Below are 17,543 nucleotides of genomic sequence, written 5' to 3' on the forward strand. Positions count from 1 at the left end.
AAATCTTTCCAGTCCTATAGGTATCCTATAATGATTTTGGTACAAAAATGCCACTGTTTCCATCTTGTTTCTTGTCTCGTGTCGTTGCAGACGACCGACTTCATTGACACAAGAGTCTCAGTGCTCCAGTCTGTCCTCTGGTGATGGGAGAATCCTATATAACTCTTTTTACAGCCTAAGAAAAAAGAAAGAAATGGAGGCTAAGAGCTAGATTTGAGGAGTTTGAGGAGTTTACCGTCTATTCCTCCGCCTCCTGGCTCTGAGGGAAAGGCAGAGTGACGGCGTGCTCTTGAGCCAGGGCAGCCAGCTCCTTGAGGAACTCGCAGAAGATAACGGCACAGTAGACGGCGTTCTTCACTCGGAGCGCCTCGGCTTGCTTCTCCAGGCCAGAGCCCCCTCCTCCGCCGCCGCCGCCCCTGAACAGAGCACTGTGCAGTGATTGGCCGCCGTCCCGTACGTGTGCGAGGGCCAGCTGAGCGGCATGTCGAGCCCGGGTCGGGCTGTTGGTGTGTCGAAGGATCAGGTCTCCGAGAGATGGTTTACGACTCTTCACTGGAACAAGGAAACATTGAACAAGTTTACAAGTCGTCACAGTGACGACAAGGATGCGCGACTTGAAATTAATCTGAACTCAAGGTCCACTTGCTAGGTTTTTCCAGTTCTTTCAAAATTAAAAAAAGCTACTAAGTGAACTTTGAGTTCAGATTATTATGTTTAACTTGTCTTTCCATTAATGTTCACACTTAGAACATGTGACATTTGATAACAACTTACTATACTGAAAAACTATCAAATGAACGAGTCTTCTGCTCTTAAACCTAAAAATAAAAAAAATCATCACATCAGCATCTTGACACGAGACAAAATAAGGAAATCAGTATTAGAAAAGTGACATCTTTAAAGAAGTTGATCTGTGTAGAAATAAAGGTAAAATGTAATTACACTGGCAGAGCGCTTATTCTTTTTTTGTTTGATATCAGGCTTATCTCTTAAAATCTATACATGCACATCCGTATGAACACATTTTTTCTTTCAAATTCATTAGAACAATTTCATTGTGATTGTCTCTTAAAAATCTGTTTCTTAAATCCTTTTTAATCTCTTATGTAAATGATTAATTCCTTGTTTTTCAAGTTAAACTGTATGTAAAGTGCTTTGAAACTACTCCAGCATATTAATTGTGCTATAGAAATAAACATGCCTTCGTTTTTTAAAGAAGATTTCAGACTAAATAATAAATAAATGACTTAAAAACAGTGACACACATCAGCACACATTTTTCAGCCTAGATAATTAACTGAATCACATGTTAAGAGGTTTCTTATGAAGTCCTGAGGAAATCTCATTCTGTTCCAGTTTAATAGCTAAACAGGAAAGGCATAAAAAGGCAAAACTTGACTCTAAGCTGTCCTACTTCGCCTGATTAGATACCATAAACACACACACACACTGTTCTCACCTAGTGAATCAGAGCGCCGCAGGGGAGGAACTGCTGCAGGCGAGTCAGTCCAGTCCACTTTGCCTCGGGCCACCAGGTACTGCTGGGCTTTCTTCAGCATGGCAGGGAAGTCCTCGTGGGAGGCTGCAAACGTCTCGATACGGTTCTTCACAGAGCCTAGAACCTGAGGCGTTTGGCGTTGAGGGAAAAAAACATTTAGAGCTTTGATTGGTCTTCAAAAGCAGCTGGCTTGTTTTTGTTGATTACTTGGGTAGTAAATTTCACTTATAACATTAAAAGGTTCTGACAAAAAAGATAAGTTGCAGACCCTCGAGGCTGCAGTGCACATTACGCTCCTCAGCATTAAAGTGCTGAATGTAAAAATACTTAGTATTGTGCTCTACTTAGAACAAATACTACCACTACTTTGAGGCTCTGAGTGTGGAGCTAGAGAAAAGGACATGGGGTCATTTCAAAGGAAAGGGTTTACTTCATTGTGATTACAAGTGTGTTCACTGTGTGTGAACTCAACCAAAACTGAAGTGCTAAGTCAGGTCCAGAATTAGGTTTCCAGAATATGGACTGAAATGGATTATGGAAAATAAACTCTATGCTAATGCATTGTGGGCCTGATGCTTTTGGAACAGAAGCTAGCACAGAAGTGAGGTGGGCTGGAAGTGGACAACTATGCCTTAAAAAAGGAAAAACTGTCATCACTTCAAGAATAAATACAGAAACTATTTTGTCCAGTTTGTAGTGGCCGCCAGGTTTACGAATGTAATGCAGTTAAGGTCGATAGAGAGCATGGAGAGCATTCCTATACCAGTATATCACAGGTTTAGCATGGTGCAGTGTACCTGGATCAGTGACTTGACGCTGGGCTGGAAGACCATGTTGGTGTTGAGCAGGAAGGAGCGTAGGAGGGGCTGAGGATAGCAGGCCAGCTGGGCCACGATGCCCGTGAGGAGGATGTTGACGTACAGCGAGTTTTGGAGCATGTTCTCCAGCTTGGCAAACAGGACCACCATGAATGGACCTGCACAAAGAAAGATTGATGGATCATTGAATGGAAAGATATGAGACACAACTTTAAATAAACAAACTAGGGATGAAATCAGAGGCGTCTTTGACAGATTTTTTTAAATAACTGAGGCGGAGTAGAAGCTGTCAAACTGAAAAACAGGCAGCAGGGTGCTCTAACAGCTTGTAGAAGTTAAATGGGGACAATTAATTCAGCACCAGTCTTTAGCAGCGCTACCACTGTGACGAGCTCTTATCCCCTATGACTCAGGACTTTGACTTCATGAAAACCTGGCCTGCAATGAAAGGTTACTACAAAGAAGAATTGTTTAGTCTTGGGTGGATACTGCTGCTAGAAATGTTATTCAAGTGCTGTTGAAGCATGAAGCTGGTACTCCGACAACAGTGCACATTGCTGCCTAACAAAAGCAGTCCTCAAATGTGCAGCAGTGTGATAAAAATCTGCTGGTGGCACCACACACACCTCACTACTTATCTAACAGGGCGACGGCCTGACAGTAAAGTCCCCAAGAGACGCAGTTAACCCAAGGCGAGTAACACTAGCGTTAGCAACTAATGCTACTTCCAGCTGGACCCTAAACTGATTCATCTTACTGAAGCCATGTGCTGTTTTATTATCAGGGACCATACATCAATACTGAATTCAGAAGGATGACACTCACCCAGGAACTGAGGTGAACAACAAACAGTCAGCAGCATTTTAGTGATTTTTTTTTTTTTACAATTTTAACAGTACCCCTCTACGCAAATAAAAAGTCTAGGTTGAAAACACACATGTGGGAACAGAATGACATCCACAATGTGAGTCTCACCTGTGTACGGCTGAGAGGCAGGCTGATTTAGTGGTCTAGCAGGACTACAGAGTCCCACCACAGACCCTTCTCCCTTGATGTCACCTGTCAGCTTCACCTCGAGGGCCGAGGACAGCTGTTCCTCCTCCTGCCGCTCAGCGGACAGGGACTCTCTGGCGGTTTCCTCCTGCTGAAAGGCTGCTCTGTTGCGCTCCTTCACCCGGTCCTCCAGCTCCCTCAGCTCCTGTGTGAAGGCCTCGATGCTGATGCCCTGGCCGTTGGAGTCTCCGGGGAGCTGTGGTTCTCCTGGTGCCTGCTCCAGCAGCTCCTGGATAAGACTCTCTACAGATTGTTGCGTCTGGTTGGCTTCTGGAAGATCTGAGGATGCACTGTGTGGGTTTGAGGTGTCGCTGGTCAGCAGTTTGGTGTCAGACGTTGGCTGGGTGATGGAGCTCTGGGAGGAAATCTGGTTAGGGCAGAGAGATTTTGCATCACTCATTTCACTGTTGCTAAAAATGGACTGAGGGAGAGCGGTGCAGCTTTGGGAGGGGCAGGTGACAAGGGATCCATTCTGATTTGCGTTTTCATCCAGATACTGCTGCTCCCCCAAGTCCCTCTTCACTTTCTTTACCTCCAGGCCTCTGTCCCGATTGTCCGAGCACCCATCCCCCTGCCCCATTGTTCCGTTATACATGGCCTGGTAGCTAACAGTGATGGCAGAAGTTGGAATGTGAGGAGCTGGGGACGAGGCGGGGTGGGAAGTCGATAAAGGGGTGGCTGATGACGAAGAGGAGGGGACGAGATGAGGTACAGGCTTTGGCAGGAGCTCCTCTCTCTGCAGGCTGCGTTTCTTGGAGCGTGGTGTGAGGCTTATGCAGTTGTTTTTGCCGATTGTAACGTCCCACTCTCCGCTGTCCCGCTCTGAGCTGCTCCACTCTGATCGTGCTGCAGCCACGATGGCCGCCCTCTGCTGGCCTGGAGGGGTGTTACTGCTTCCTCCCCGCTGGAAAGAGAAGTGCTCAGGGAACATAGCCATGGAGGGGTTGGATGTAGGGGGAGGTGGGGGTGGGGGGGCTGTGTTTGGGGAGGGGTTTTCTCCATCATAGGGCGCTGACCAGTCACGGCAGGCCCAGGAGCAAAGTTCGATGCCCCGCCGGGCGTCTTTGAGGTACTCCAGGTAACCCGAATCCCAGTCCAGACCCTCTGTGAAAGTCTGCTGCTGGTGCATCGGGCTGTCAGGGGACAGGGGGTGGGAGCTGGAAGGACCCGACTGCAGCGGCTCCATGCTGGTGGGGGTAGAGGGACCCCCACCTCCTGATCCACCTCCACTGCTCTGTTGGCGGATGAAGAAGGCTAAGCGGGACGGGGTGCTTGGTCTGGGTGGGGCTGGAGACTCTGTGCTGGGACTGTTCAGTACTGTAGGATGACAGGATACAGATGCAAAAAAGCGTTTACTTTCTAACAACACTGTTAAGTTAACATCATATAATATATTTACTGACTTTATAACACAGAGAACTCTCACTTAGTTTGTCTTGATTTCATATTACAGTTATGTGTAGAACTGTGGTCTTTCTACAGAGCCCAGAAGGTGTTATGAGAAAAAAAAGTGCACTTAATTATTTGTGCTCTTGAATGACTTAATTTGAGCGCATGAATTAACACTATTAACATTTTAGCATTTGTTAAAGGGATGTGAAAGATAACACTGTCGTTTGACAGGCAGCACCTCATGTAGATTAGATTATTCATTGCTGACAACTTTGTTTCACAGATTATTCTGCACTGCTCAGGCTTCACAGTGTTATATGTGCACCTAACTGACAGCAGCCAAAACTGGCCAGTACTTGTGACACAGTCAAGTGTAGTATCACAAAACACAACACACAAAAGAGAGTCAAGGAAATACCAAAACACAGCAGCTACCCTGCTGCTAACACTCTGGGTGCTCCTCCGTCACTGACCAGAGAGGCCACAACAACCTGTAACTTGACAGTAATTCAGGAGCACAAATTACTTGTTTGTATGATTACAATATTACACCTACAGGGCTCTGTAGAAAAGTTTAACATTTTTTTCTCTATGCCTAATGGTCCTCACAACGCATGGAAAAAGAGATTACTGAAGAGGCTGCACAATCAGTGTTTAGAAAAACTATAATTCCACCAAATAGAAGAATAGAAAATGTTTTGTCTTCACATATTCATAGTTGTTCATGTTTACATCACAGCTGTAAGTGTGATTTGTTTCTTTTCCATTGGTAGTCGTTGCTCACCTTTGCCCCAGAACGCACCGTCGTCGTCCCGCTCTGCAGAGGCTGCTGCATTCAGCCGGCAGCACTCTGGGATCAGCGACAGGAACTTGTCTGCTGACTTTCCGTACACATCAGCCTCCCTGATAGCGCGACGCTGACTCAGCATTACATGGGTACAGGGCAGTAGATACCTGGGAGCAAACCACAAACACACACACATATAAACAAACCATTTAATCTGGATTTACATAGTTTACATAGTTAAACCCTATTCAGGCTATAAAACCTAAATTATTATTATTTTCAATACAAGCCACGTGGTCACACACCGAAGTTACAAACTGTGGTTAACGTTTTAATCAACATTTCCAATCATCCTGGTGATAACATACCAAGAAGTACAAAGTAAGAGGCGGCTGGATTCAAAATGTGGGCAGAGTACGTTCTCTATCAGTGACTGTTTGGAGACAGAAGAAAACAAAACTATCCCCTTGTTTAATTTTTCAACATTCTGAAATGAGGACACACATCTCAGTGACACAAACTGAGTGCTTCTTTGCCGATATGTAAATGTATTTCACTAAAAAAATTGAAATTGCTCACTCAAATGACCCAGAAAGTAGATTAAAAACAGATGACGGAGGGGCAAAAATACCTTCCAATGACCACTGATGTGACATTAACCTTCAGTTAATCTGAATGACTGACTATGGAGAAAAATATTTACCACTAGATCTGTGTTTTGCATATTAAATGATTCCATTAAAAATATAAAACTTGGGAAGACATGCTAGGATGTGCAGACATACCTGAGAACGAGTTGCAGCATGACGTCTTCACAGTTCAGGGAGAGAAGAGTCCTGAAGAGGCTCAACGAGACCATGCAGAGCTGCAACACACACACAGATAAGGAAAGAAGTTACCTTCTGTTTTGTTTCCCTCTGCAGCCCTTTGAATTGATGTTTAAACTACAACGAAAGATGACGGCCACTGCAACATGACACCGTGATGAAATCCTGTTTCTTTTTCCTAAACACCACGATTGTCTTGAATTAATTTAAGTATATGTATGATGTATACACATTTGACTGTGGATTGTTTTACCAACTACAAACAATGTGTAACACAAGACTTCTGTATTCTGCTTGAGTTACTTTCAATCAATTTTTGCTCTCAGCCCACTCACCACCCACACAACTGAGTTCATATAAGGGCGTTGAGGCTCTATCACACAAACACGCATATATTTTTATACCCTTGAATTGCTGCTGATGCGTGTGAGCAGTGTGTCCAGGATGGTGTCGTTGTCGTGGCGATGCAACAGGATGAATCGCAGAAAGGTTTTGAGGAGGGCAGTCTCTGACACGCTGCGCAGGAAAAGGTCCAGGTAGGCGGTGCTGGCGATCATCTCGTCCACCGACGACTACACACACACACACACACACACACACACACACAAAACTGTATCAAAACTGCAAAAAGAGGGCAGTGCGACAACTGTCCTATGAATAAGATGAAGTCTAAGATTAAAAAACAGGCAATGAGACAATTTCTTGAAATATTGTGAAATCATCTTGTGTTTGACTCACACTCTGACTCATCTGTTGAAGAAAGTTCACCAAACAAACCAGTTCTTCACACAATTGTTCAACGTCTCCTGCTTATTCACTTCAAACACACAATAAAAATGTCTTCCAGTAACTCAAGAGGAGCCATAAACAAGTCGTCAATTTTCATCTGGTACACAATTTGTGATCCACCTCGTCCTGTTTTACTTACAGGGTCAGTTTACTGTAATGGTATCTGACCATGCAGACAGTTTGTGGTGCTTAAAGCTTGGGAACTATTTTCTAACATAAAAATGGTTCGAATGTAAACTGGTGACAGGGAGGTCTGTGATTATCCAGAGATACTGTGATCTTGTTTCTGCCACCCATCCCTTTCCTACCTTATGCAACGCGGGGCCCATGACAGGTACGAGGAAGCCGTTGTGGAGGTAGTCCAGCAGCTGGCAGCGGACCAGAGGATGAGCAACCTGCACCACAGCGTTGCAGAACTCCAGCGAGTTCATGAACAGAACGAGTGACGACACGCCCATCCAGTCCTCCCGCCGCAGGGCATGCCAGTCGTCTCCTCTGACCTCAATCTTCCTGGGCAGAGAGGAGTAGAGAGCGCTGAGGCCCGTCGCCAACACCTGAGAGGAGACAGAGAGGCTTCAGATAAGACAGCTGATTCTCAACAGCCTCAGCGGGTCGGCAGGTGATTGAGGTGCTGGACACCACTCACGTAAAAATCTGTGTGCATCCTTAAAGCACAATGTTTTTTTGCAGATTTTCACAGATAAATGACTTGATATTGTAAAAATGGAAACAAGAAAAACCCTAAATAACAAACAAGTTGAGAAGATAAGTTGATTAATCCATTAGTAGACTGACAGAAAAAGAACCAGCGCCTATTTTGGCATTTTGAGTTTTGGACTGTTGGTCTGAAAGAAAGTTATTTCAAGATGTCACCATGGGCTTTAGAAAATTATGATGGGTACTTTTTGCCGTTTTCTGATTTTATAGACCAATGAAAGAAGAATGAAGAAAATAGAGCAGATTAATGTATGTTTTTACTAATAATGTAATAATTAAAGTATAGTAAGTTGCAGCCCTATAATAGCTACCATAATAGATCCTACATGTTTATAATGTACATAATACTTGGTAAGTGTTCTCTTGTATCTTGGCTGAAACACATTTTGTTTTCATAACACCACCAATGACTCTATAATATGTACAAACGGCTCACCTACACTTATTGCATTCTAGAGAAGAGAGTTGGATAAGCAAAATTACTTCCCCGTTTGTACAGACATGATGGAAAAAAATCCATTTTAGAGTCGAGGTAAAAGCCCTCATGTAATTTAGTGTTTTGACAACAGCTGATGACATTTATGAAACTGCATATTTGCTTGCTGGACCAGTGAAAATATGGAAACCTGGACCCGTTTGCCCGACTAAGCAAATGCAAACAATAATCAAAATTCATCAAAAAGAGCTATGCACTGAGATAGCAGAATGGGAGAACAGAGGAGTGCGTTTGTGAAGAGCTTACAGTACCACACAGTAAGAGGGCTGTTACAGTTGTCTCATCTATTGCTACCAAAATGTCAAACAAAGCTGATTAGAGTGTGTGAGAATGCACAGGCAGAATATAAAGAGACTCAGGCAGAGGGGAGCATTTGGTCCTTGATGCCACCTCCACTGGTCCTCCGCTGGCCTGTAAGTAGGTCAGACTGAAGCTGCTGGAAGGAGGACGAGCAGAAAATAGCTGAGCCAGCAGAGTGAGCGGGCCGAGGAAAAGAGTACTGAACACAGCAGAAAACTATTGCACACAGACTCATCACGCAGCACAGTTTTGAAGCTAAAATGTCGCTAAGTTGCTGTAATTTGTCACCAGATTTTGGCTGTTAACTGTCAAGACTGGATGGATGACGTTCAAATGCATGCACACACACACACACACACACACACCTTCGCCTCACACTATCAAAATGAAATCCAGCAGGTAAGCATACTCTTACAGTAGACATATATTTTAAAGTGCAATCAACAAAATATGGTTCTTTAATAACACCTAGTGGCAGCTGGAAGAAACTACAATAACACAGGCAGACAGCTCCCAATCTTCTATCTTTTTTTTGTGTTATTTACAGACTTAATGGAAATATGTTGAAAGAGACACAGTGTATAGTATTTTATTTTAGTTAAGTGATCACAAGTGAATAGAAGATCTGTTGTTTTTATCTACGATTAGACATTTTTTATATAAAATATTAGGTTTGTCTTAAACATGGTACACGTGTGATGTTGGATGAGGTGGTTCTTTTTTAAAGATGTCTACAGGAAGCCTTCTAAGTTGAAACGCAGCTGATGGGATGTAGATAAGGATGAATGGTCTATCTATCAGAGTGCAAAGTCATGTCCTTCCCCTTCCATTATCACACACCATCACTGATTACACACACACACACACCTCTCATTCTTAAAAGCAGTGTTGAAAGCAAGCCAGATTATAAGATGTCCTCAACTTTCACATCATTAAAGAGCAGGTCATATTCATGTGTATATAAAATACTGATGACACTTTTCTGTGAGAGCCAAAATTGACTATAAATAATAGAATTGACTTCGATATTTTATGCATAGTATTGCATAGGAATGTGAATTACAGTTAAGTGAGCTAAGCTAAGAGTGACATAAAAAAAAAATTTGATTGTATAAAATTGCATAAAAGAAAGGAAAAATATTTCCCTTTGAAAAAAAAGCTCAGTGGGATTTTACCTCGCGGATGGAAACTGAAAACCTGACAGGATATTAAGGATGTTAATAAACTGTCCAACCCAAATGACCGCCCTTCTTTGGAGTCGTGAGTTATTAACAATTGAACAACATAACTAATGAATGCGTGAATATGAGTCAAGACGTTCTACCTCACTGGCTTTCTAAGTTTTGATTTAAGTTTGATTTTGTCCTCATAAAGTTCAGCTGTCAATCATATGCTGTGGCCCTAAAAAAAAAAATATGCTAATGTAGCATGAGGCATCAGTAGTGTTGCTAAGGCTGCCTTCAGTTTAATAGAACATGTACATATTTAGAATGGTAGTTAACTGTTTACCAGAACTACAGGAAGTTTGAGGTGTATAAATGTATGATTTTAATGGTTACCTGCCATTCAGTAACAAGTACTTTCTGTGGTCATGGTATATTGGACTTATCTTTTAACTTCAAATTCAGAAAATAACAAAATGTACTACAAAACATGTAAGTAGGTGCCAGGAAATCGTAAGTAAATACAGCCAAGTCCAGTCCAGTTTTTTTGTAAAGCCCAATATCACATACAATATGTCAACAGTCAGACCCACAACAGCAACAGTTTCAAGTGATAAAACTCCCCCCAAAAACCTTGGAGGGAGTACATAAAAATATGTAAGAAACCTCAGGACAGGAAGAAAACCTGCATTCCTCTATGAGGAAATACAAAAGATGCCCAAGTTCAGCATCTGTGACCACATCCTCTCCTAAACCCCAGTTAACGTCTAAAACCCAACGCTTTCCATTCATGAGCTCCATCACTCACCGGGCAGAAGTAGGAGTTCTCAGCGATGTATCGGGCCACAGCCTCGTGGCTGGCCGAGGCCGCCATGACCAGCAGCAGCGCGTCTCGGGCCTGCTGTCCGATGGCTCCATCCCGGTGGATGAATGGCACGAGGAGGGAGAAGATCAGCAGATTGGTGGAGCCCTGCTGGGCCGGTGCCGCCCGGAACAACATCTCTAGAACCACAGGCTGACGGGCCATGGACACACAAACCTGGAGGGGATTTACAGAGTCACAATTACAAACAGAACTCTAGTATAGTCCAAGATAATAGATTTCGAGGTGTCCTGATACATAAAAACATTGGAACAGACTGCAGTCTTCTTTTCTTTACCCTTCCATATCATTATTGTTCTACAGTGCATCCGGAAAGTATTCACGGCGCTTCACTTTTTCCACATTTTGTTATGTTACACCCTTATTCCAAAATGGATTAAATTAATTTTTTTCCTCAAAATTCTACACACAACACCCCATAATGACAGTGTGAAAAAAGTTTTTTTGAAATTTTTGCAAATTTATTAAAAATAAAAAACTAAGAAATCACATGTACATAAGTATTCACAGCCTTTGCCATGAAGCTCAAAATTGAGCTCAGGTGCATCCTGTTTCCACTGATCATCCTTGAGATGTTTCTGCAGCTTAATTGGAGTCCACCTGTGGTAAATTCAGTTGATTGGACATGATTTGGAAAGGCACACACCTGTCTTTATAAGGTCCCACAGTTGACAGTGCATGTCAGAGCACAAACCAAGCATGAAGTCAAAGGAATTGTCTGTAGACCTCCGAGACAGGATTGTCTCGAGGCACAAATCTGGGGAAGGTTACAGAAAAATTTCTGCTGCTTTGAAGGTCCCAATGAGCACAGTGGCCTCCATCATCCGTAAGTGGAAGAAGTTCGGAACCACCAGGACTCTTCCTAGAGCTGGCCGGCCATCTAAACTGAGTAATCGGGGGAGAAGGGCCTTAGTCAGGGAGGTGACCAAGAACCCGATGGTCACTCTGTCAGAGCTCCAGAGTTCCTCTGTGGAGAGAGGAGAACCTTCCAGAAGGACAACCATCTCTGCAGCAATCCACCAATCAGGCCTGTATGGTAGAGTGGCCAGACGGAAGCCACTCCTTAGTAAAAGGCACATAGCAGCCCGCCTGGAGTTTGCCAAAAGGCACCTGAAGGACTCTCAGACCATGAGAAACAAAATTCTCTGGTCTGATGAGACAAAGATTGAACTCTTTGGTGTGAATGCCAGGCGTCACGTTTGGAGGAAACCAGGCACCGCTCATCACCAGGCCAATACCATCCCTACAGTGAAGCATGGTGGTGGCAGCATCATGCTGTGGGGATGTTTTTCAGCGGCAGGAACTGGGAGACTAGTCAGGATAGAGGGAAAGATGAATGCAGCAAAGTACAGAGACATCCTGGATGAAAACCTGCTCCAGAGCGCTCTTGACCTCAGACTGGGGCGACGGTTTATCTTTCAGCAGGACAACGACCCTAAGCACACAGCCAAGATATCAAAGGAGTGGCTTCAGGACAACTCTGTGAATGTCCTTGAGTGGCCCAGCCAGAGCCCAGACTTGAATCCGATTGAACATCTCTGGAGAGATCTGAAAATGGCTGTGCACCGACGCTTCCCATCCAACCTGATGGAGCTTGAGAGGTGCTGCAAAGAGGAATGGGTGAAACTGCCCAAAGATAGGTGTGCCAAGCTTGTGGCATCATATTCAAAAAGACTTGAGGCTGTAATTGCTGCCAAAGGTGCATCAACAAAGTATTGAGCAAAGGCTGTGAATACTTATGTACATGTGATTTCTCAGGTTTTTTATTTTTAATAAATTTGCAAAAATCTCAAACTTTTTTCACGTTGTCATTATGGGGTGTTGTGTGTAGAATTTTGAGGAAAAAAATGAATTTAATCCATTTTGGTATAAGGCTGCAACATAACAAAATGTGGAAAAAGTGAAGCGCTGTGAATACTTTCCGGATGCACTGTATATCTGGACACACCTCGGAGTGTTGGATTACAGTGGCAGATCATTTGCGCGTATGTAATGACCACAAGAAAAAAAAGAAAAGCTGTCTTCAAATCATCATCCATTTTCGAAGCAGCCAGTTTAACCCACGGTTATGTCAGTTTCACAAGTGAGTTAGCGAGTTAGCTAACTGTTAGCATGTAGACCTGTAACGAGCACTGTTATTTTGGATGCCTGCAGTGTAATAAACTGTACCTTATGCTCACACTGTGAACACTGGTTAACTTTGAGCAGAACTATGTTTGAGGTGTCCTGTTATATGATTTTAATAGAAAGCTGTCAGCCAATCAGAAAAAAAGACACAGCCACTATGTAAATAAATTAGAAATAAAAACAGGTCTGACTGTTAAGACTAAAAAATCAGTGTAATGTGGGTTGAAATAGGGGCATCCAGTCTATGTAGGTCTCAATAACCTTAAGGTCTGTTCTCATCTTTAGATTCTAGATTCTATTTAGTTCTTATGTAGACTGTAGGTAGCTAAGTAAACATTAGAGAAGTACATAGACTGTAGGTGAATGTACCTGGTTGAGCAGCAGTACCAGGCTGTTTTCCAGGGCTGAAGGACAACCAAGGTCTGGGTCAGCGCAAGCTCCCAGCAGCCTCAGCAGGGGGTGGAGGACGGCTGTGTGCTGCAGCAGAGGCTGCTGGGACTGGCCGATGAGCATCTCAAACAGCTTGAGCAGCGCCCCCTGGCTGTCTGGGTCCAGCCCGCGGCGGAGGTGCCACTGAACCAGGCACTCCAGAATGTTCTCGGTGACCACCAGCTCCAGTATGGGGCCCATGAGTGCCACGCTGGTGCCGCCCTCTGAGTTCTCAGCAGGCCGCTCCTCTGCCAGCAGACATAACATCTGGTCGGTGTGATTCCTCACTGCCGTCAGGTCATCGCTGGAGGATGAAGGCTCGTGCTGCTCCAACACCCAAGAGACCTGAATAAAAGGAACAGTGTTTTTTACTTTTACATGGCTGTCCTTCCATGAGGAAATAAAACATAACAAAAGCGTGACCTCTAACAGACATTTCAATTTAGTTCTGAACAGGTTCTGAATTCAGAATTCATATGAAAGAGAAGTTATTAGACTGGTTCAAGTTCATTAATCTGGATATTTCGACACGCTAGGAAAAGCGCAGGTGTAAATAATGACATTAATGATGGCTAAATTTCATTTAGCTGCTTCGGTTTGAAGGTATTTTTTGTGGCTCATTGTCACAGATGCTGTGTCCGAAATCACTCCGTATTCACTATAAATATATATTGCACTATATTTACTGTCTGACATTGTATTTAAGGGACCTGATTGAGTGTGAAGTCTACGCTCTATGTAGTGCCCTCAAAAAGTCCAACAGTGGAATGAAAACAGCAGTGTTGATGGCACGCACGCTACTTTCTGCTAACATTCCCATGATGCAAAGTGCATTTTATAGGTATCAAAATTACAGTCGTGCGACAATACAGCTGTGAGCAAAATAATGATGATAAGTGTCTCATTTTAGTGCTCACTAAGTGTTAAGTGTTATTTAGGGAGTAGTGAATGAGTGAACAAGGAAGTGATTTCAGGCACAGCCAATCTCATGGCATACTTGGCCTCTTGATTAGAGCATAGCCGTAGTTAATGGCTGTATATGTTGGATTTATTTTCTACCCTTAAAAATATATTAAAGAAATACGTGTTACATAAACATTTACTTTACATATTTACAAAATAAATAATAAGCAATGATGGGTAATATAAAATGTAGCAAAAAGTAATTACTGGCACTGCAACACGGTTACTTTTATTTTTTCACAGTAAGGTAAAACATAACAAAATTGCATAATAGTGGTGTAAAAAATAAATAAATGAGGGGAGGTTTCACAACATTTATCAAGAGGTCCACCGATCAGTATGACTACAGCAAAGATGAATTTGCAGATCTGCGAGCAGCTTCTGCAAATAAGAGATGTGGAAAACAATGTTGCACAATGCATATTTGTGTTTGTACACACGCTTTCCCACAAAACCACTAGCTATATTTTTTCATATCCACTTACATGTAACTGGACAATTGAGACGTATACCTCTACCCTCCTTAAAAAAGTATGACAACATGGATTGCTATTTCAAAAAGTTGACAGGGTGCTCCAGTTTCCCTCCACCCTAAACATGTTAGGTACTAGGAAACCTGTGGCTACATGTAGGAGAACTTTAAAATCTTGTGGATATGTTGCAATCCAGTTGCAACATATCCACCTATTAAAACTACTGTCTGCTTCTTCTATAATGGATTTCTCCTTGAACAATTAGTAAGCCTCCATGCAAAATGTCTGGTCTAGAAAGAGTACTGTTGCAAAGGTTACACACACCGTGAGCCAGACAAATAAGATCACTCAGATGTCTTATGTTGCCTTGGAGGAAATTCAACAGTTAGGAAGTGGCAAGGCTCTGTAGCCTATAAATCTTTCAGCTAGTGATTGGACATAAGCCAGTCACACTTATAAAGTAGACTGACTGACTGACAACTCTCATCGGCGCTGGCACAGCCAACTAAACATTCACACCCAGTGTGGACAGATAATCATTCACTAAAACAAAGAAAGAGCCTTAAAACTCAAACTGGTCTTGTTGTCATTTAATGTTAACCAGAAGTGATGATTTACTTTTGATCGGTGTGCTGCTCGACACAAAACAAAGAAAATAAAACGTGCAAATATTTTCTCAACCATTGTAAATGACTTTGATAGTGCAGATTTAGTGATGATTAACCAATTAGTTCATCAACAGAAAATCAATTCTCTGTTAATGGAAAAAAAAACGTTTTGATAATCATTTAATTTAGTACTTCATCAAGCATATCATTGTAAACTGAATAAATTTGGGCTGTTAGTTGGACAAAACAAGATGATCACATTTTTATTGACATTAAATAGACTCAATTATTATTCAAAACAATAAAATCATTTTTAGCCTATATTTTGTTTACATTTTGGCAAATTGGCACCATTAAAAGTCTGCCAAACTAGCTCTTAGCAGTTCCTGTTTACAGTGTACTCATGGATGTACAGACAACTATCACTGGATTATTGTATTGCTGAAAACTCGGGCAAGTTCTGAGATATAAGGAGCTTCTTTTCTATGGTTTTTAAGTAGATTTTCTGGATGTTTCTTTGCCATAACATCAGATATCCGCAGAAAGTGTAAGTCACACTGAATCTAAAAATATGTGTGTCATGTCTGACTGAGTTATGACTCAGAGAGGAAGAGGAGTCTTCATTTCATTCTTCTGGTCATTACTTCACTTACGAAAACATTACACTCAATGTACTGCGGCCTGAGGATGCAGCAATATTATTGAGATGTCTCCACATCTCAGCTATTAAGTGGGCGAGGTTGTGAAAAAAAATTAAAAGTTCTTATTATTACAACAAAATATGTAATTTCATCAAAATTCGAGATAAGAGGTGTGTCTGCAGCTCACCTGTCTCCAGTGGTTCTCAAACACCATGAGGCAGGTCTCCGGGTCAGCAGTGCAAGGGCTGGAGGGGGCTGCGCTCCGGCCGGTCCGACTTCCAGGACCCCGCGGGTTCAACCTGCTCAGCCAGCTCATACTGGACCCAGCGAGAGGCAGGTCACAAGAACTCAAAGACGAGCGGAGTAGTAAAAAGGTTGGAGTACAGAAGCAACAGAAGGCAAAAAGAAATCAAAAGGGACAAAAAGGAAACGATGACGTGAGGAGGGGGGGGGGGGGGGGGGGGTGTCTAAACAGAGAGAGGGAGGGGAAGGAGGTCAGCTGCAAACGCACTGTCACTGCCAGTCAGTGTACATCTAGGAAAAGCCCACTGCTGCTTTAGAATCTGTGTGACCCTGTCCTCCCTGTAGACCCTGTCATCCAGTCTGAAGCCAACACCACTCCATAGCCAGTCAGGACGGGCACTCTGCACTGTGTAAACAAAGAAAAAAAACACAACATACAACATCAACATGTAAACCTGAATCCATGACATATTTATATATATGTGTGTGTGTATGTATGTATGACATATATGTTTTTTCCAAGTGTATATTACTTGAATATCTTCCTGTATTTCCCTTGATTTGACACTGAAAATGTAACATAATGGTCTTTATATTTATAGTAATCACTGTGTATGTTGAGCCTGGGTCAAACTCTGCATTTTAAACACCAAATCTAAAACTGGCACGGTGGTGCAGTGGTTAGCACTGTCGCATGGGAGGCAGTGAGCAAGACACTGAACCCTAAGTTGCTTAGCTGGAGGCCAGCACCTTGCATGGCAGCTCGGCTGCCATCGGTGTATGAATATGTGTGTGAATGTAAAGCACTTTGGGAACAGACTGGAATCTGGATTAGTAATAACATGTGTTTTATCATACAATTATACATGTCTGAAACCCACCACATCAATAAAATTCTAAAAGTGTATTATTCATGCCAGCAGTTCAAGTGACAAATATGGATAAAATATTCAATCACAGTATATTTAATTTTGCATCATGATAGTGAAATAAACATTGTGAAAACGTATATTATCACAAGATTTGACAGAGAACATTTCTATAGAATAAAATAACCAGATGGGAATGTGCATTTTAGATAATCCAGTGAATTAAACATGAATTAAGTATCTGAAAAAAACTTAATCAAGTATTTCCATAAAGCAGTCCTACTCGTTCATTTGCAGCATGGCATGAAATGGTCCCATACAGCCAAACATATTGTCAGCATGCATTGTCCCGCCCTACAAAAACACCCCTTCAATTCAGAAATAGCCTCTATCAATTGTGCTGATGAGCGTCTGTGTTTTTACAAACATAAGTCAGCCTCTACAGTATGTTGTTACCAGGGAAACCA

The 17,543-nt window shown here is 42.6% G+C and overlaps 1 protein-coding gene across 1 annotated transcript; it reads right to left on the bottom strand.

Annotated features, from left to right (window-relative positions):
* Positions 1–238: 238 nt before the first annotated feature.
* fhip1b (FHF complex subunit HOOK interacting protein 1B) lies at positions 239–16,280 on the bottom strand. The gene is made up of 11 exons (XM_070914645.1): positions 16,152–16,280; positions 13,220–13,624; positions 10,649–10,879; positions 7,473–7,718; positions 6,780–6,947; positions 6,334–6,413; positions 5,546–5,715; positions 3,292–4,686; positions 2,296–2,474; positions 1,460–1,622; positions 239–552 (listed from the first exon to the last, which is right to left on the bottom strand). The coding sequence occupies exons 1-11, from the start codon at positions 16,278–16,280 to the stop codon at positions 239–241; spliced, it is 3,480 nt and encodes a 1,159-aa protein (XP_070770746.1).
* Positions 16,281–17,543: the final 1,263 nt, after the last annotated feature.

Source organism: Enoplosus armatus, chromosome 11 (assembly GCF_043641665.1).
Source record: "Enoplosus armatus isolate fEnoArm2 chromosome 11, fEnoArm2.hap1, whole genome shotgun sequence".
Lineage (NCBI taxonomy): Eukaryota > Metazoa > Chordata > Actinopteri > Centrarchiformes > Enoplosidae > Enoplosus > Enoplosus armatus.

Excerpts from the sequence above, each read along its gene's own strand:
- fhip1b (XM_070914645.1), bottom strand. The coding sequence starts at position 16,280 with ATGAGCTGGCTGAGCAGGTTGAACCCGCGGGGTCCTGGAAGTCGGACC. Across the intron at positions 10,880-13,219 it reads TGGTACTGCTGCTCAACCAG|GTTTGTGTGTCCATGGCCCG; the intron begins GTACATTCACCT and ends AATCCCCTCCAG. Across the intron at positions 2,475-3,291 it reads TGCCTCTCAGCCGTACACAG|GTCCATTCATGGTGGTCCTG; the intron begins GTGAGACTCACA and ends TTCTTTGTGCAG.